General features: G+C 37.4%; 4 protein-coding genes across 4 annotated transcripts in view; 3 read left to right on the plus strand and 1 right to left on the minus strand.

Annotated features, from left to right (window-relative positions):
- Positions 1–4,676, plus strand: part of LOC139764304 (neutral amino acid transporter 9-like) — a 35,580-nt gene extending 30,904 nt beyond the window's left edge. Inside the window, exon 14 of the mRNA XM_071690793.1 lies at positions 4,540–4,676. Coding sequence (XP_071546894.1) covers positions 4,540–4,544 — 5 coding nt within the window. The 3' untranslated portion in view covers positions 4,545–4,676. The remainder of the gene's footprint in view (positions 1–4,539) is intronic.
- Positions 4,590–13,774, plus strand: LOC139764305 (uncharacterized). The gene is made up of 3 exons (XM_071690794.1): positions 4,590–4,846; positions 5,912–6,074; positions 9,009–13,774. The coding sequence occupies exons 2-3, from the start codon at positions 5,913–5,915 to the stop codon at positions 10,224–10,226; spliced, it is 1,380 nt and encodes a 459-aa protein (XP_071546895.1). The 5' UTR covers positions 4,590–4,846; position 5,912; the 3' UTR covers positions 10,227–13,774.
- A 29-nt stretch (positions 13,775–13,803) lies between these two features.
- Positions 13,804–20,472, plus strand: part of Pbp49 (proximal sequence element A Pbp49) — a 28,569-nt gene continuing 21,900 nt past the window's right edge. The window contains exon 1 of the mRNA XM_071690796.1: positions 13,804–13,937. The gene's annotated coding sequence lies outside the window, so the exon portion shown is untranslated. The remainder of the gene's footprint in view (positions 13,938–20,472) is intronic.
- Positions 13,954–20,437, minus strand: LOC139764307 (uncharacterized). The gene is made up of 3 exons (XM_071690797.1): positions 20,299–20,437; positions 15,832–15,935; positions 13,954–15,658 (listed from the first exon to the last, which is right to left on the minus strand). Exons 1-3 carry the CDS (start codon positions 20,333–20,335, stop codon positions 15,488–15,490), a joined length of 312 nt encoding a protein of 103 aa, XP_071546898.1. The 5' UTR covers positions 20,336–20,437; the 3' UTR covers positions 13,954–15,487.

Here is a 20,472-nt window from a genome sequence, read left to right on the forward strand (position 1 = left end):
GTGCTTGAAGTGTAACATAATGCATGTGTAAGGGATTGCATGTGTTCGTTGATGTAGACTTCATGTATTAAAGATGATTTGATTTTGATTATACTGTAGGTGTATATTTGCTGTAATTGTGCATCCAGTATGACTGGTCAAAACAAAGTTGGGTTCTAGTCTTGTCATCATGAACAAAGCAAGAAAGAATGAAACATGTATTATTCCAAGTACATTCGATTGGATAGGATTGTATAGCCTGATTTTAGTGATTGCCTTACAAATTCGCGTCTTTGAATTTATCTGCTGGGGAGAAATTAAGGCTTTTTTTACTGGTAAAGCAAGATGTATACTTCATTGTTCTTATTATAAGATTTTAGTGTGAGTGCAGTGCATTCTAACAAGACTAATAGTCTTTCTCTTCGATGTTACATTGTAAATTAAGCTCTGAAAGGAAGGGAGGGGATGGGGGTCTTTGTAAATTTGTAAATTATGAATACTCAACATTGTCATTGAATGGAGACAGGAGACAGTCCAGTGGGAGCTTTGGCAATTGAGTTGACAATAATAGAAGTTATATATTTTTTTTTTTCCACTTTTCAACCTGCTCAAGAAATGACATGATCAGGATATTTATTTTGATAGGGATTGAACTATTAGCTTTGTTATTTTTTCGATGCTAATAGTTTTAATATTAAGCTGCCTGCATTATGTTTACTGCATGAATGTTATTAGTGTAGAAAGCATTTATGAAATGTATTTGATAATGTTATGATTTCTGCATGAACGTTGGGGTCTGTATGCTGTGCTCATAGTTGATCTGATTAGTTCATTGTAGTTTTTTGAAAATTCTGTATTTCTGTTCATTGCAGCTGCACAGAATGTGTGATACATCACTTTGTGTACATGAATTTTATACTGAAATTGATTATTTTTCTACTTGTGCTCTGAAGGAAATTGCTTAAAATAAGTATTATTTTATCGCACTGGATATCTACCTCCAACTTTACAATAATTTTTAGACTGTTTATGAGGCAGTACTTTTTTTTTTTTTACCCATAATCTCTTACCCTGGCTGATGTTAGGAAATATTGTTATTTGAACATGTTTCAGGCTTAGGGAAAGTTGAATAGTAAAGGTGAATTACATAATGGTTATTTACTTTTTAATGGAATAATTGATTTTGTAGAAAGTGCCTGTGTCCGTATATATTATTTATTTTATTATACATAATCTCTGTTTCCTGCGTCAGCAACTAGCGCCAGGAAACAGATGAAGAATGGCCCATCCACTCACATACATAAATGCACATATATATATCAACACATACATACACATACTCAGACATATATATGTATATATATATATATATATATATATATATATATATATATATATATATTCTTACCCTTTCATTACTTACACAGTCAAACTACCTCACACCACAATTTGTCCTCAGACATTTCATTTCCAGCACTTCCACCCTCTTCCGTACGATCTTATTTATAACCCATGGCTCACAACCATATAACATTGTTGGAACTACCATTCCTTCAAACATACCCATTTTTGCTGACCAAGATAACATTCTCTCCTTCCACACATTCTTCATCACTCCCAGTGCCTTCACCCCCTCCCCCTACCTTGGACCATTCTTCGTTTGTTTCCTGGCACTACCTTGCTGACAAGGGAAGCAGCGATTAAGTATGATAAAGAAATAAATAGATATATGTGTGTGTGCACTAATTGAATAATTATACATAAAGGCATTTGAATCATGGGTACTCTGCTATATATATGAACAGTATTCAGACTAATTATTGCAGAGAATTCTTGACTAAATCACCTGGAGGTGTTTGGATAATCTCATGAATGCTGTATACATTTTAAGTTTAAGCTTTACTTTGTGCTCCTCAGGTATGCAAATTATTACATAAGAAATTTATTTTGTGCATGATTGGGTATGAGAGTGATAATAGATAAAATGATCTTTCTGAATTGTAACACAATAACATTGATACTATATTTAGATCAGTCGCTGTGGATGTGAGATAAGTGAATTTATGGTGTAGTGATGCCATATACTTTTATGTAAATATAATCTCATTTTGCTCAAGACAGATTTGTATTATGATCCTCCTTTTTTTTTCTTTAGATGATATGAATGAAAATGAATTCTGCATTGTTTACAGTAATAGTGAAAAACTTGATTTATTAATTTTTTGAATTATTTTGAAAGTAACAAATCTCCAGTTTGCATATTCTGGTAAATAAGGGGTTTTCTTAAATCCTTAATCTTGTCTCAATTCTTGTTTATGCAAGTCCATGGATGTACTCCTTTGGGTACTTGTACTCTTGAAGTAGTGTTTTGAATCCAGCGATAAAAGTCTAAAAGAAATGTGAAAGATATTTTGAAGGCCTTGTAGTGATGGGTAAGACCTCAGGAAACCCATACCTATGGAGAAACATAAGCCAGGCTATGAGCTGTTAGCTGGCTCAGCAAAAAAATGAAAAGAATCATTTAATGCTCTCCATAGGTTCTTCCATTTCTTTTTAAAAATTGAGACGACTGCATTGCATCCATCCTATAATACTGTGGCAGATTGAGTCTTAGCTGTAAATTGCATTAATCGTATACTGCGGTTTCTTGTCACTGCTGAAGTGAAGTCCCTTATCCCATGTCAGATCTAAATTCATTTTTTGGTCATTTAAGCCCTTAAATGCACCTGAGAAGCTTTAAGGGTGTGGGGGGGGAGGGGTTGATAGGTTCCCCTTAAGAAACTTTAAATTAAAGTGTTGGTGTTTGCACCAAAAACTTGCTTTAGTGTTCAGAAAGGGTAAACTCATGAGCTGAAGAATTTAGATACTTATTATACTCATAGTAATGTTTGGTGAGACATTGTAGTCAGTTTGAAATCAGTTTAAGGTGCCAGAATCGTCAAAGTTGGCCAAAAATGGAAAGTCATGGATTATTTTTTTATCCACATAATATTCCCGCCAATTTTTTTGTATTTAATTATGACATGGATAAATTCTCCTCTCTCTCTCTCTCTCTCTCTCTCTCTCTCTCTCTCTCTCTCTCTCTCTCTCTCTCTCTCTCTCTCTCTCTCTCTCTCATTTGAATACTAAAGGGGTAATTAGTAGTATAAAAATGCAAAATGGATTTTATTTTTTTTTTTTACTATCGAGACTCGTGAATAACATGAGAAATAAATTAGCATATTTATAAATGCGAGAAGGTTAAAGTAACTTATGAAGACAACGGATTCACTGAGCAAAAACAAATATTTTTGAGAATATAGAACCTTAAAATAGAGAAAAATGGTTGCATGAAGAATCGGGATTAATATTCGCATCTGAACTTAGTATTTTACTATTAATAACGTACCAAACTACTGTAACAAGCAGTTTCACTGGTATGATAGTATTAACGGTCCATTACTTGTCCCTAAATATGAGGTGTAAGCAGCTAGAGATGTGACATCTGATGACATAATAATCACATGGTCATCTTGCTTTAGTAATCAATATTATTATATTTTTATTTCTCTCTCAGGCTGTTTATCTACTCACACCAACAATGTTGCCAAAGTACAAATCGTCATCACCAACCTAGTTACACCACGCGTTTTAGACAGACCTTTAAATGGCTAAGTATGAATAAATTCAATGTCGCAATTTAAACCGGCAGTTTTAAATTTAAATCGGTATGTTGGCTGCTGACGCCATACCTTGAGCGGGTACTTTAAACCGCCGGGCCTCGTGGGCGTTATTTAAATCCCAGTTTCTCCTTTGTGTGTGTGTGTATATATATATATATATATATATATATATATATATTATAGTATTTTAGTACTGTTCCTCTACCAGCTTGCTGTTAGATATTCGTTCTTAATATCTTTAAATCAATAGCAGTTAATGAAAGCCGTGGTCTAATTAGGTCTATATTTAACCTTAATGATCTGGGTAAGTAATTATGTTATAAATTCAAACATTGCACGCAGGAAATTCACCCAATTGTAGGTTAAGAATCCATTTTATCTCTCGGTACACAAAAAAAATTTTGAATATGAATTTATCTTATCTCTTAAGATATCCATTGTCTTAGAAGGTGAGGGTCATAGTGACGTCGGGAAATAAAAGACAAATATAAATACAAATATAAATATGTGGGTCAGCGTCCATTCAGCAGGTCCCAAATATGCTGCTTTTAAAAGGAAAAAAATTAATAACGGGGAATCTTGGTTTAAATTACCCCTTGAGAGATTTTTTTTATCTTTTATCATCCCCATAAGTGATAAATGTAAAGATAGGGGACGTGAGTGTGCTGTAAACGTTATTAGGTGTGAAGAAAGAACGTTTTTCCTGATCCTTGTGTAAACAACGGCCAGTTTTTTAAATGCCGCTGTTGTTGTCCTTATACCTTAGTTCCCCTTTTGGCTAGGGATGTTATTTATATGAACCTGTTGTCTGAGAAAATTTAGAATCAGCCAGATGAAATCATAATCAATTCATATTGTAGTGAATCATAATTTAATTGAAGTTTATTCATTACATTAGGTTAAATTGGAGGTTGTACTCAGCCTCATGAGGAGATAGCGCTAAGCAGTTGTCCCCCGTCAAGCTGGTCTGACCACAAGACAACACACGATACATCCCAGCTTTAAACCTCCTAACCAATGGCTGACTGAGCCATGAGGCGTGTGATTAGGAGGCCATGAGTGTCATGAGGAGCCTGGCTACCTTGTGAGGCGACGTCAGTCAGTGAGGAGTGTGTGGAGAGCCTGTGAGGGAGGAGGTGCTCCACCGGGAGGAGGAAGAAGCCCAACCAGTTGCATGTTATCCTGGATCCACCAAGGCGTTCAAGGTACGTGTCTCCCCGTAACTCGTTTATGATCATTTATCACTCCTCTGTCTCTCTCTACTGTTTAATGAGGTCGTTGGGTCGTTAGATAGTATCATTAGGGTATGTGGTCTTGTATGTGCCTAGTTGTACGTAGGGTAATACAGTTGGTTAGGATAGAGGGGGGAGGGGGGTGGTCCTGAAGAGGAGGGGGGGAGGGGCTAGTGTTCGTGAATGTCTACCTTATTGGGGCTTTGACTAGGGTAGATTAAATAAGGATAGTTTATTAACATTTATATGCCTAACTGGAGGCTATATCATTCACTAATCACCTGGATTTTAAGATATATTAAGATGAAGACATGAAGTAAAGGCATCGCCAGCTTTTCTGGTGGCACCGCAGGGATAACATATGGATTGTAATGACATGTATATCAGTAGATTAATTACTCTTCATATAGTTGATTTATGATTTATAGTAAGGGAACTGATGTATTTCGTCCGTGATAATGTTTGGTACTCGGGATGAGTAAGGCTCTTGAAGATGAGGCGAATTTTGAGATACGGACAAGGAAAATACACGATGTTGAGTTAACCAAGGGTAAGAAAGTCTGCTGTAGTAATGTCAAAATGTTGTCCCTCATCGAGGAGTGCATCTGTACATATGTACAACTATAACTGCGGATATTTGTTGATCGTAGCCTTAGTGATATATATCCTCTTTAGGGATGAAGAAGAAATAGATCTAATGAACCTCTTTCTTGACACTCGTACAAGATCTTTAGAAAAATGAGCATTTGAAAGTACAAAGTCACCAATTGATTTTCTAGCCTCTATTTGTAGATTGTTTTTTTTGTTAAGGTAGAACAGCAAAGTTACGACGTAAGATAACATATGCTTTAACAAAGTAATCCCTTTATGCCGTATATAAGGATTCCAATGATGTGCACTTTGATGAAATCTACAAGTTATTTTTGTGGTGTCCGAAAAGTGGATAATTACTTGCATATAAGTATTAGGAATTAAGTAAGCTGGCCTCCTTTTTTCTCTGCGTATTTTATTGAATTATGTACTATCTTAATATTCCAGGATGGCTGAAGTGTTGACAGTTGTGGCAGAAGAAATGGGCAGAGTTTTTGGAATGGTATGGAGTGGTGTTGGAGTTGCAGTTCGTCTCAACAATCAGGTCATGACTACTGTTCTTAAGGCAACTAATCGTATTGTCCAACTTCTGTTACTGCTTACTCATAAGGTACTCGTCATATCTTTGCACTTTTTTGGAGGGTATACCATGTATAGAGGTAGTTAAAGAAAGCATAAGGTTTTAAAAGGTTCAAGATACATTAGATCGGACAGTAGAAGCATGGTGTTGGGTCGTACTTGCCAGACGTAAGATGTCTTGGCTTGGAATATGAAATATCATCCTTAAGTTACAGTATATATTTTTCCACTAAGAACTTATGATTTTAACTCAAAGATATGGAAGATGAGAAAAATAGATTGTAAAGCATATAAAGTAGATGAATTCATTTGAAAACCCTGTAGACACCAGTTAGAAACATTTTATGTCAGTAGGAAATAACCACAGGTGCTAGACAGATATATCTGAGTGAAGTATAACTGAAAGGAGTAATTACACGTCATGTCAACCTTTCATACTTTCAAGTAATATTAAATGCTTCTTTCACCCCATCACTGCAGCTATTCTAATATTCACTAATACTGAATCTCTCTGTGGGATATTGTCATATATTCAAAAAATTTCTTTATTAGTTTATTACAATGAACTAGGATTACATTCAGTTTGAAATGATATACAACTTATCCTGGTGGAATATTTACAAGTGCACTGCACCCTTAACTTATGCTGCTTCAATGTGTTTGAGGTAATCCAGAAGTTATGTCAGGGATATGCAGTAAGATGTGTGGTATTCCTGGTAATGTTTTTGGGCAAAAGCAAGCATGATTACTAGATGTTTTCATCACTGGCGTTCAGTGTCTCATAAGAGTGTCACAGCTTCACAAATTATCACCTAATGTGATGGCATACATCTTTTACCAGCTTCCTTGACATCTCCAGGTATGCTAATCAGTGTTTGGAAATATTTCGGCTGTATTGTACAGAACGCAACAAGATATGTCAGTGAGTGTATGTATCAACTTGAGGCTGAGGCAAATGATTCAAGAATTTTTGATAATACACTTCAGCTACAATGAATTGAAAATGAAGATTATTAGGATGTGATTATTGCACGGGAGTGCACTTGGGAACTTTTTGTGTTTCATTTTCCCCGTGGACTCATAGGATTGTGTATATATGTATATGTCTGTGTGTGTATATATATGTGTACATTGAGATGTACATGTAGGTATGTATATTTGCGTGTACGGACGTATATATACATACATGTGTATGTGGGTGGGTTGGGCCATTCTTTCGTCTGTTTCCTTGCGCTACCTCGCTAACGTGGGAGACAGCGACAAAGCAAAATAATAAAAAAATACATTCTCTGGCTATAGTGAATAGGTTACCATTTGATGATGTTATTTAAATTGTATGTTTTTGCACAGTTCCCATAGACATCAAGGAAACATTTCAGTGGATTGTAAAGCACATGCTACGGAAGAGCTTGTTTTTTGAATTTCTTTGCATGTATGTAATTGTGTAAAGCAATATTATGATGTAATTCCTTCACTTTAATTTAGTCATTTTCTTTGATGATTGCGGTTTATATTGATGAACCGTAACAGCACATGGCAAATTTACGTACATACAATATGCACATTAAATGGCCAACCTGCATATTAGATGATTGCAGGTTTACATAACTAATTCTTGCCAAATTGCTTGGACACAGGGATGGAGTGTATGATGATAGATGTATAGAAACTTAATGATTTCTTTACTGTTACAAATTTTTGTTTTATGAGGATATCATTTTGCATTTTCATCCTTTTGAAAATTATGAATCTTGTCATCTTTCTAACAAAAAGATGATTTTATAAAAGATGGGGAAAGTTAGATTAGAAAGATGTTAGAAAGATTTTTCATGGTTTTAAAAGTGATGAAAATCACTCTTTTCGAGAGCTTACACAAAGCCTTCTCAAGTTGAATTATTGATAGAATCATTATTTGTCAACTTGGATTATTAGCAGGTTCAGTAGTATTTAGCTAGAGTCTAGAAGTTATTAGGTTTACAAAGATGTGTGAAGAAGTAAGAAAATAGCTCAAAATAATGAAATTGTAATTAAAAGCAGATAAAGAGGTCTTGATGTGGAAATAAAGATATTAAAGAAGTTTTATGATGATTAGGTTGTCGAGGGGAATTTTAAGAATTGTAGAAAGTTACCGAATAGTAATTATAACTTTAATTTGTAAGTAAAGGAACTTCACAAAATAGGCACATGAAAAGAGCAAGTGAAAAGTACTTGTAGAATTTATTAGGGGTGCATATGCATATACCTCAGGTATCCACAAGATGACCCCTTATGCTGGATATGTGTTCCCAGAAATATAATTACAAGTTTAAAATCTTACTGTATATGTATAGAAAGTGAATAAGCATGAGCAGGAAATCTGTAGACACTAGGAAAATTAGGCTACAGGTACCACTGATGGATTAGCTAGTATGGAAGTGCTAATCGCATGAAATGTACAGTTTTAGGCAAAGACAAGGACTCACAGGGGAACACTGTGTTCGAGATCGTGAGGAAATTAAGCCTTTTAGAGATAGGGCAAAACAGACTTACACAAGAAGTGACGTATTACCGTATTCTGTATGTTTGAATATCCAGAACTTTGAGGTAGCATCATATTTTTTTTTTTTGACAAAAACCTGTTATGACCTTTGGAATCCTTTTGTGGTACTATTCAAGAATGAGGATGGGATTTATGATAAGTTAACTGCTGTAAGTAGCAGAACTGAAATGACAAATTAAAACATCAGTGAGGCTTTTATGGTGATGAGTTTCTTGGGCAGGGAGATAAACAGAGGATATTCAGTTCTCTTATGCTTTCAGATGCTTAAGGATGAATATAAACCTTTTGAAGTCAATCAGTGTACTTTGTGCAGCATAGAAGGTACATGATGAAGATATAGAGGTATAGACTAAGGAGGTATACAGTATTATCACTGATGTGAAAATATGTTTCTAACAGAGACCTATATTTCTCTTCCCTTCCCAGGCTGCCGATCTTTTGTCAATCTTACTTGCTGATCTCCTGATCTTCCTTGGAGATGTAGGAAATGCTGTACTTGCTCTGGGTACTGCATTACAGACTGCAGTGACTACTTTGATTAACTTTGTGAAAGGCTTTATCATATGTACAATGTCTGCCACGGTGTACTCGTTCCATCTTGTCCATGTTTCATATTGTTCTGTATTGTATGGCATAAAGGCTGTATGGGCACAGATGGGCAACTTACTCATAGTGTTAAAACAAGCTTTCATCTTATTTGGCTCATCTGTAGTATTCATCATAAGCCTTATACCCAGTATGATTTGCCTTTTGTTCACAGGACTGTTTCACCTTTTTTCAAATGCTTATCTTAGTTGCAGCCAAGCAATAAACGATGCTTGGTTATCTGTAATCTATTTTGGAAGCATATGTTCCTCCAGTATTATCAATTTTGTATGCGATGTACCACTAGAAGCCGTTATAGGTGTGGTTATGGGTTTGGCCGTAATGATTTGTTTGAAATATGCCCTCTTTTACATGATGGAAAACATGATTTTAGTCCCAGATGTGCCACTGCCTTCTGTGTTTGTGGTGATGAGGCAGCGTTTTATTCGTTGGTATATGGCAGTGGTAGAGCGAGCTCATCAGAGACCTCCAGTGGAAAATGACACTGAGGAAGAAGAGCTTGATGATGCAAATGATGAGAATGGCAATGATAACAATGATAATGTTCCTGACCTTAACCTTCCTCAGAACCAGCTCTTTGCCCAGCAAATGAATATGCCTGTTCCAGTTCCTAATCACATTCAAGATCCTCATGCTGATCTTGATCCTTTGGCAAATGAAGAGGTGGGTCCCCAGAATCCAGCACCATTACTTATGCCAGTTGGCCCTGCAAGACGCCCAATCACTCGTCAGCGCTTTCCAGAACACTTTCAGGAGGGTGTTGCCAATCCACCTGCCAACAGTTTTGCAGAAAGTAAACAGGGACGGGAATCCACAAGTAGGGTAGATGGCCAAACTATTCAACTTTATCGGGAATTAGAACAAGAACGTGAGGGCCGTTTATGCATTGTGTGCCAAGACCAAGTGAAGTGTGTCATTTTGCTGCCATGTCGTCACCTCTGTCTGTGTGATGCATGCCGTTCAGCTATCATTACCAGAGACAACACATGCCCAGTTTGCCGTAGACCCATTATGGAGACGTTACGGGTCTTTGTCTGATAGTGATGAATATAGAGACAAGTGTATAATTTGAATAAAAATGGAAGAAAAGATAATTAGAAATATCTGGTGAATGAATTCCACTGAACAGATCTTTGGTCAGCGTGTTATATAAAAAGGGTTAGTATTTTTGATACTTTAGTTAGATTTACCTGCAAATGTAGAGATTTTATTGATTCTATTGTACACTCAAAAGTTCTGTGGTGAAGATGAACATATTGGACAAAGTATGGAAGATCTGGCAGTAAATCATTGCCTTTTCCATGATGGGATATCATTCATTGGTGTACTGAAATAGACTGCAGTAGGTATTTCTTAGAACTCCCAAAGCAATGCTCATTCAGTAGGAATTCTAGTGATAATGTAGAAATGTTGTAATAAGAAGTTTCAACACTGCCAAAGATCTGAACTTTTGCCTTTCACATAATTTTGAATTGTAGAGACATTTTAGAGTATTATGTACTGTTTTCTTTTCCTTACGAATGACTAGAATGTTAGTTTAGAGTTCAAAGTTTCTCTTCACACGTGAATTAGAAGCCATGAGAAAATCGCAATTTATAGTTAATAGTGCGATGGGATTTTTTTCCCCATTTCAGTTTCAAGAAATTTAAAAACCCAGCTATTCTTTTATTTTAGGATTCTACCTTTGCTCATTATAAAGGAATGACAGGGAAAGAGAGGAATCTGTGTGTGAATATATGATTATCTAATTGTGTGCACGAGGAGGGAGTTTTTACATATACGTGGCCCCATCCCTGCCTCCTGTTTCTTTCATATAATTTTTCGGAATTTTTCCCTTGTCACTACATCTACATTTAGTTCCTCTTAACTTAACTTGTTCCTTTGATCCAGTGTTACTGTAAAAGTATTTTACCAAATTTTTTGTGATTCTATTTTTCCACCTAGTTTCTATGAAATTACACATCATCATCATTGAATCTGTCGAGGAATTATATATATATCTTATACTTTGGGTAAGTCTAAGGTTGTGATTCTCTTCTGTAGCTCATTTTGTAGCAGATTTTGTCACTTGCCTTTGGATTCTAGTACATGCCTAGATGAAAGGGATAGGTAAGCTATGCGACTATCCAGCCTTTTTTTTTTTTAGCTCTTCTGAATATATCTGTTAAACTGTGCATATTTAAAGTTTTTTCAACCATACTTCAAGCTTTCTTATGTTCCATTTCAAGGAGTTAGAGTGTAGTGTTGAAAGCCTATGAACCAGTTCTTTCTCACTTTACTCCAGTCTTGTCAGCACTCTCTTGTTATTTTACCTATGATATGGCTACTTTTCTGAAGTTCAAAGAGCATTTCTCTCTTACCATTCACTACTTGCAACAGTAGTTTTCTTTTGTGTTGCCTAGATTCTTGTAGTATTGTTATTTATTTTGTTTACAGTTGTTCGTTTGTCTTCACATGTTCTCCAAAATTTTAGTTTTGTGTGTTTCACCATTGTCCATGTCTTGCTCTCCCATCCGTGAAGTTTACCTAGATTTTACTCATTTTCTCCTTGCTTTTGATTTCTTTATATTATCACTCCCTTTGTGTGTATACTTCCTTTTTCACGTTCGTCTGTTTCCCTATAAGTAGAGGCACAGACTCCATAAAGCAGTACTAACCTGACTTATAGATCAGAGGCAACCAGGTTCTCCACTTGTTTACTATTACAGCTACCACATTTTGTCCATACTTCAGAGAAAACACTTTGCTATCCTTTGTGCTATCCTTATCTGCTGGTTTTTACGATTCCTTGACTCCTAAAAGTAACTTATTATTCCACCCAACATGGTACCTTCTATATTCTTGTCTGAAAAATGTTGCAAGAAAGACGTGTTCTACTTTGTCTGGTTCAGTCCTTGTCTGACCGTGTGTGTGATTTTAATGAGAGTAGTAAATATGTAAAGTAGATGTAGGTCAAACCAATGAACTCATATATATATATATATATATATACATATGTGGGTATAAATGCTTTTTGAGTACATAAGTTTATAGGAATCTTTTTTAAGGAAGAAAACTGTTAACTCATTCATCGAGGGCCCAAAACTCACAACAGTAAACATTTGTAAGAACCTGTGTATATGGTTATAAGGGATGATATAACCTTAGGAACTAGACAGCAGTTTTTCAGTAAGATATTTAGTCTGAGACTTAGTTGTGAATTAACAGATGATTTAGGTATGTTAATGTACCTTGTATTTAGGATTTAGAAATATATAGGTGTGATTATATGCTTTTGGAATATTCTGATATAGATTAAGAGAATTCCAAACTTTTTAAGACCACTGTCAAAGAAACGTGATTTTTGTATACAAGTGGTGAGTACACATTGGGGTACAGAAGGTACATTTTGGGTATTTACTGTGAAAGTATATAAAAAATGGAGAGAAAATAATGATCAAGTTTTCTTCCATGATGTTTGTCATAGCTTATGTCGTGAATGTCTTTTACAGGTCTCTCTGATATAGGTATTAGAAATGCATGCTGTGTTATGAGAATGCTCCCTGACTGTTTGTATCATTCCTTACCATTTGTGATACATTAAATTTTGTATTGTATATTTTGTATTTTGATAAAGAAGAATAATTACTGTCTTCTGTATAAATTTGTCCTGGTTCCCCAAGGAGGAATATATTTGTTATGTGTACCATGTACATTTTTCCAGTGCAAAATTTTTTCTATCTGAAAGATATGATTGTAACAGTTTTATGTATTTTTTTTCCAGTAATGGAATGGTATATTTGTATATATTTCCTTTTTTTTATAGTCTGACATTGTTGTTTACAGCCTGAAGTATTTTGTGATTCAACGATGTCGCTGTTGCTCATCATTTATGTTAACATAAAAACGTGTTAAACAGCTGATACAGTGCATACTCCATTATGACTTTTTTGTGGTTATGAACAACAACACTCAAGTTCTCTTGTTGAGAGAAATCAAGGCCAGTGTGATTTGTTAATTACAGTTCATTGCAGTTTTACAAAAGAGTGAATAGTATGGCAATTCAGTGTATTTTTCTAGTGCCATTGACATATTAAAGGGCCAAAGTGATGTATAGTATCTTGCTTTGTTTTAGTGTTTAATGTAATGACAGTTATATCTTGTCTGTTTTAGTGAAAATAATGCCTTGAATTGACAGGCACTGAATATTATCGTCAGGATATAGCTGTCTAATCTGTAGTGATTGAATATGGAGTACAAATTACATTTTATTAATTTTTTTTCCACATACTGTTAAGAAAGCCAAGATATTCCGTGTCCTTTGTGTTGTCTCAGAAGATAAGGATTTAACCCAAAGATTCCAGTAATCACACTGCCATGTATTGTGAAATGTCAAAGAAGTGAAATTTCAGTTATGTGTTCTACCTTGGTCATAATTGCATATTTGTTAGCAATATCATAAAAATTCGTTATTATTTTTTTTGGTGTAGATTCAAAACAAGGATTGTGTTGTCAGCTTGAAAGCCTCTGTAATGTTTTTTTGAAAATTCCAATATGATCATGACAAGACTGATGTATATGTTGTGTAATTACAAAAACATAGATTACTCCTTTTATCGTTCTACCTACAGTCATTTATTAGATAGAAACTACTGCATTCAGAGGTGGTAATACAGGGGTGAGTTGGAGACTCAGCCCCAAGTAACTTCCAGATATGTGATTGGATGTGCTTGTTCCAGTGAAAGAAGTTTTCTGGAGGTTCCCAAGTAGGTAAGTATTTTTATTTTATTGTTTCATTCATATATATATTTGACATCGATTTCTGTTTTGTTCACTGTGGATTGGGTGTATATGCAAAAAAAAGAAAAAGAAGGTTATTGGCTAGCTCTGCCTTGAAATGAAATATGTAGGTGTTAATCCAGTGAATGTTGATGTACAATAGATGGTACAGGTAGTATCCAGTGGTTGACTGCAAGTCTGCAGTAGATTATGTGGGACAGTTGAAAATCCTGGGCACAGTGGATAACAGAACAGTGAGGCAGGAAGGAATCAATGGCAACTTAGTGTTTCCACTTATTTTCTCCACTCATGATGGTCAGTAACAACTTATATTGTTGTGGAGGATAAGTATATCTTTTTGCATAACCCAGGCAGAAAAGAAAGTGTACAAATGTATTCGTCCTTTGTCAATTTCTTGGATCTTCACTATTAAGAGAAATGAAGCAAACTTGAACCAAACTGCTAGTCAACAAACTCAGCTGCATACAGCAAGAGAGGATGCAGGACCCTTGAGGTTGTCACCAAGTGAAGTCCCAGCAACAAGAAAGTAAGGTTTGGACCAGACTAATGAACAGATCAGGAAAGGTAAAGGACATCGAACAGATCAGGAGAGGTAAAGGACGTCCAGAAGAAAGTGAAGTTTAGGTAGATATTATGGGTCAGTTGGAAGTTATATAGTGAGTAAATGATTTTCTTTGTGATGATATAGTACACGAAACTAAGAACACAGTGAAGACAGTAACTAGCATATCAGATTGGATGATTACAGTAAGATTATAAGCTGATAAAATAGGATGAAGTTATGCAAATGTACATGCCAACCAGTGATTGTTCTAATGAGGTTGGAGACGATTGTCCTAATGAGGTTGGAGACTGAGAGAATTGAATGAAACTCAAGAAACAAAGTTTATGTAGTGATCATGGGGGACTGGCAAAGTATGATGGGTGAGAGAAAAGATGGGATAGAAATGTGACCTTCTAGATAAAGAAAAAGTAATGATTATTCATTTGTCAGTATGTTTAACACCTATTTAGGAAGTATCATATCTTTCTATGGAGCTTGTAACAAGGAGGTGAAGACTAGAAGTGCTATAGGCAAAGCAGCTTTCAACCAAGAGGAAAAGGTTGCTTACAAAAAAGTTTTACTGAAAGTGGAGGAGTAACCCCAGGATTGACTGTTATGTAATGAACTCGAAGGAAGAAAGTGTTATTCATGAACTAAAGCATGTAGTGGGTGCTGTGCCATTTATATACATGTATGTACAAAGATGAAGTAGGTTTTATATAGGAAAATATTTTTGACAGTTCATGAATTAATTTATTTCACTGGAATAGTATGTTGGTCATCACCTATGTTTGCCACGTAAGTATTCCACCACATATGTTATTCACTTAAAGCTCAAGCAGGAAATTAAGTTGGATAATAAATGTAAATCGTTGCCATGTTTTGAATGGATGGTGAGGCTGAATTTCAAGAGAGCTGGGTGTTTTTGATGAGGGGTTGCGAAGGATGTGATTATCACACACTTGCATACACACACTCAACGCCTGCCAGCATTGCGCATGTAGCCAAGGTCCTGTGACCCCAGCAGCGTGTTGAGTATCTCAGCATTACGTTTCCTGGCGACATCAGTCACAAGCTGCTGCTGCTGGTGGCGTGGGGGTAATGGGAGCAGCACCAGGGGCACCATGCTTTCGCCACCCTCCTTTTGCTGGAGAAGGGATGGTAGTGTCAATTATGGAGAAACGTCTGATTTTGGTGAAAGACAGTAATACGTATGTACGTGATTTCAAGTACTGTATAGATACAGTATAATGTGAAATACTTCATGAACTACAGTGTGTGTACTCTCAGGGCCATAGAAGGCTATGATGTAGGACTTACATTATGTGCAGTGGGGTCTTGAAGCCAGGCAGGGTGAGAGACAGCAGTGGCTAGGACAGACACCAACACCACCAGCAGGATCCGGACACGTACTCCAGTCATACCTAGAGTATATGATGGGAAGAGGGAGGAATACCCATTACAGCCAACACATGACGGACATATGCACCACCCTCCTCTCCAGATGTGACATAGGCCACCATCCCAGGACAGTGGCCTGTGCCGGGTAGAGAGGGAACCTTTAAAGAGCTGCAGGAACAAACAAGGTCTATAGTTGTTAAATTCCAGTCAGTTTCATAGGAGTTTTCTAGGGACGAAGAAAGGTAGCACTGGAAACTGAATTAATGTGAATTACGTACTTCGGTTATATAGATTGTGAAGGAAAACCTTTTCCATGGAAGAGTATGCTTTCTGTGTGTATATAAGATCTCCAATGCCCCCTTTTTAAAGGAAGGGGCAAGATGGTTGGAATGAGGGGACTGAGGTACCATGCTATGCTCTTAGGGTGCTACACTGTTCCAGTATTTCTTTAGTTACTGGTGCAACACAGAGTATGGGGTAACACTTATGTTTACTTTATGGGGACAATATAACAAATGTGTGGGTTTTGGTGTAATATTTGCATTGGATATGGTGTAATACTGTGTTATTGTTTTCAGATGTCCATTTGTTATACGGTGTTACTGTCTCATGTGGATAACACAGGTGTAATATTGTGTGTTTCCTTCATGACATAACACTGTTGTGTTGCATTGTGTAATCCATATGTGTCATATAGCATGTGTGTTGAACATTTGATGCAACACTTGTATTTCAAGTGTACTGTACAACACAGAGTTTTATATATTTGCTGTAATGCTGTATTGTCTTGTAGGTGTTGTAACAATTGTATTATGTTGTATGAACTGCTGGAAGTGCTGAACTTAACCTTATCCATGTGACCTCTGACATTTACTCACTTCAATACAATGACAAACCTTCCTGTACGAAGACTTTCCCTACAATTGTATGATGGTACCATACAAGTATGATGACTTTAAGTTATCGTACTTAAGGGTGTGAGCTATCATACTCCTGTGGTTTATCGTACTCAAGGGTTTAAGTCATCAAACTCCTGGGGTTAAGTTGCCATTGTTAGGAATTGCATGACACCTTGCCACTGTGAACGGCCACAAACAGTTGTAGTCCAGATGTAACACTCGAGTGAAAGTATTTGCATTTTAAAGGGACACTTCATTCAGGAGCTGAGAACGTATGGACTCCTCTAGAGTGAAAAGTTCCTCAGCAAGATTGTACTCCTTTCCATCCATTGACAGTGAACCAGTCCCACAGAAATTAATTTTGTACTGCTTTTGTGATCACGTGATGATGGAATATGTATATTATTTTTTATTATTTTGCTTTGTCGCTGTCTTCCACATTAGCGAGGTAGCGCAAGGAAACAGACGAAAGAATGGCCCAACCCACCCACATACACATGTATATACATACACGTCCACACACGCAAATATAAATACCTATACATCTCAATGTGTACATATATATACACACACAGATATATACATATATACACATGTACATAATTCATACTGTCTGCCTTTATTCATTCCCATCGCCACCTCGCCACACATGGAATAACAACCCCCTCCCCCTTATGTGTGTGAGGTAGCGCTAGGAAAGACAACAAAGGCCACATTCGTTCACACTCAGTCTCTAGCTGTCATGTAATAATGCACTGAAACCACAGCTCCCTTTCCACATCCAGGCCCCACACAACTTTCCATGGTGTACCCCAGATGCTTCACATGCCCTGGTTCAATCCATTGACAGCACGTCGACCCCGGTATACCACATCGTTCCAATTCACTCTATTCCTTGCACGCCTTTCACCCTCCTGCATGTTCAGGCCCCGATCAATCAAAATCTTTTTCACTCCATCTTTCCATCTCCAATTTGGTCTCCCACTTCTCCTCGTTCCCTCCACCTCTGACACATATATCTTATTGGTCAATCTTTCCTCACTCATTCTCTCCATGTGACCAAACCATTTCAAAACACCCTCTTCTGCTCTCTCAACCACACTTTTTGTTACCACACATTTCTCTTACCCTATTATTACTTACTCGATCAAACCACCTTACACCACATATTGTCCTCAAACATCGCATTTCCAGCACATCCACCCTCCTCCACACAACTCTATCCATAGCCCACGCCTTGCAACCATACAACATTGTTGGAACCATATTCCTTCAAACATACCCATTTTTGCTTTCCGAGATAATGTTCTCGACTTCCACACATTCTTCAGGGCTCCCAGAACTTTCGCCCCCTCCCCCACCCTATGATTCACTTCCGTTTCCATGGTTCCGTCCGCTGCCAAATCCACTCCCTTGCCGGCTTTCATCTTCCACAATGCTTTTACTACCTCTTCTCTGTTTACCAAATCATTTTTCCTAACCCTCTCACTTTGCACACCACGTCGACCAAAACACCCTATATCTGCCACCTCTATCATCAAACACATTCAGCAAACCTTCAAAATACTCACTCCATCTCCTTCTCACATCACCACTACTTGTTATCACCCCCCCATTATCCCCCTTCACTGAAGTTCCCATTTGTTCCCTTGTCTTACACACTTTATTTACCTCCTTCCAAAATATCTTTTTATTCTCCCTAAAATTTAATGATACTCTCTCACCCCATCTCCCATTTGCCCTCTTTTTCACCTCTTGCACCTTTCTCTTGACCTCCTGCTTCTTTCTTTGATACATCTCCCACTCATTTGCATTATTCCTCTGCAAAATTTGTTCAAATGCCTCTCTCTTCTCTTTCATTAATAATCTTACTTCTTCATCCCACCACTCACTACCCTTTTTAATCTGCCCACCACCCACGCTTCTCATGCCACAAGCATCTTTTGCGCAAGCCATCACTGCTTCCCTAAATACATCCCATTCCTCCCCCACTCCCCTTACCTCCTTTGTTCTCACCTTTTTCCATTCTGTACTCAGTCTCTCCTGGTACTTCCTCACACAAGTCTCCTTTCCAAGCACACTTCCTCTCACCATTCTCTTCACCCTAACATTCTCTCTTCTTTTCTGAAAACCTCTACAAATCTTCACCTTTGCCTCCACAAGATAATGATCAGACATCCCTCCAGTTGCACCTCTTAGCACGTTAACATCCAAAAGTCTCTCTTTTGCGTGCCTATCAATTAACACACAATCCAATAATGCTCTCTGGCCATCTCTCCTACTTACATATGTATACTTATGTATAACTCTCTTTTTAAACCAGATATTCCCAATCACCAGTCCTTTTTCAGTACATAAATCTACAAGCTCTTCACCATTTCCATTTACAACACTGAACACCCCATGTAAACCAATTATTCCCTCAACTGCCACATTACTCACCTTTTCATTCAAATCACCCATCATTATAACCCTGTCTCGTGCATCAAAACCACTAACACACTCATTCAGCTGCTCCCAAAACACTTGCCTCTCATGATCTTTCTTCTCATGCCCAGGTGCATATGCACCAATAATCACCCATCTCTCTCCATCAACTTTCAGTTTTACCCATATCAATCTAGAGTTTACTTTCTTACACTCTATCACATACTCCCACCACTCCTGTTTCTGGAGTACTGCTACTCCTTCCCTTGCTCTTGTCCTCTCACTAACCCCTGACTTCACTCCCAAGACATTCCCAAACCACTCTTCCCCTTTACCCTTGAGCTTCGTTTCACTCAGAGCCAAAACATCCAGGTTCCTTTCTTCAAACATACTGCCTATCTCTCCTGTTTTCTCATCCACACACACATTTAGACACCCCAATCTGAGCCTTCAAGGAGGATGAGCACTCCCCGTGTGACTCCTTCTTCTGTTTCCCCTTTTAGAAAGTTAAAATACAATAATTATTTTTTTCATACTTGATGGCCATTTCCTGCGTTAGCAAGATGGTGAAGAAGGCTGCATCCACTCACACTTCTCTGTCCGTCATGTTTAATGCATGGAAACCACAGCTCCCTATCTCCACAACCAGACCCCCACAGACCTTATACATACACCTTCCTACCACAGGACCCATCCTTTCTTAGAAGCCCCTAACTTGCTCAGAAAGCCAGCCACGTCCCCTAGAGCAAGAAGGGGTAGATATGTTCTGGGTCTGTATGATGTGTGGTAATAATGTGGGATAATTGAAAATTAGGACTTTATAATGTCGTTAGTGTGCGAGGTGTATCGTAGGGTGGGGGGGGGAGAGGGTCTTTTTGATGTGTTGAGTTAACGTTTGTAGTGTTGGAGCGGGGTGTTCCATAAAGCAATCAAGAGTTGGAAGGGGGGTGTTCCATAAAGCAGTCAAGAAAGTGTAACTGCTACATGCCTGGGGGGCATAGTTTCAGATGTAAGACTGGTGAGTGGGGTTTAAAACTTAAGACACTGCACTGGTACTCACCTGAGAAGCTTCGATGGAAGAATGAGGGAACGACCATCGTCTTCTTGTTATATACTGTACCCTTCCAGACCACGCCCCCACGACCCGCCCACTCTCCCTTATCACTGCACTGGCTTGCGCCCAAACACACACACACACACACACACACATGGAAGAGGCCAGAAGTCAGAAATT

This window comes from Panulirus ornatus, chromosome 49 (assembly GCF_036320965.1).
Source record: "Panulirus ornatus isolate Po-2019 chromosome 49, ASM3632096v1, whole genome shotgun sequence".
NCBI classification, from domain to species: domain Eukaryota; kingdom Metazoa; phylum Arthropoda; class Malacostraca; order Decapoda; family Palinuridae; genus Panulirus; species Panulirus ornatus.

Bases quoted from the DNA above. Each gene is read 5' to 3' on its own strand.
- LOC139764305 (XM_071690794.1), top strand. From the start codon at position 5,913: ATGGCTGAAGTGTTGACAGTTGTGGCAGAAGAAATGGGCAGAGTTTTT. The intron at 6,075-9,008 runs GTACTCGTCATA...TTCCCTTCCCAG, and splicing joins TGTTACTGCTTACTCATAAG to GCTGCCGATCTTTTGTCAAT.
- LOC139764307 (XM_071690797.1), bottom strand. From the start codon at position 20,335: ATGGTCGTTCCCTCATTCTTCCATCGAAGCTTCTCAG. The intron at 15,936-20,298 runs GTGAGTACCAGT...CATATACTCTAG, and splicing joins CTTCCATCGAAGCTTCTCAG to GTATGACTGGAGTACGTGTC. The intron at 15,659-15,831 runs GTAAGTCCTACA...TCCCTTCTCCAG, and splicing joins AAGACCCCACTGCACATAAT to CAAAAGGAGGGTGGCGAAAG.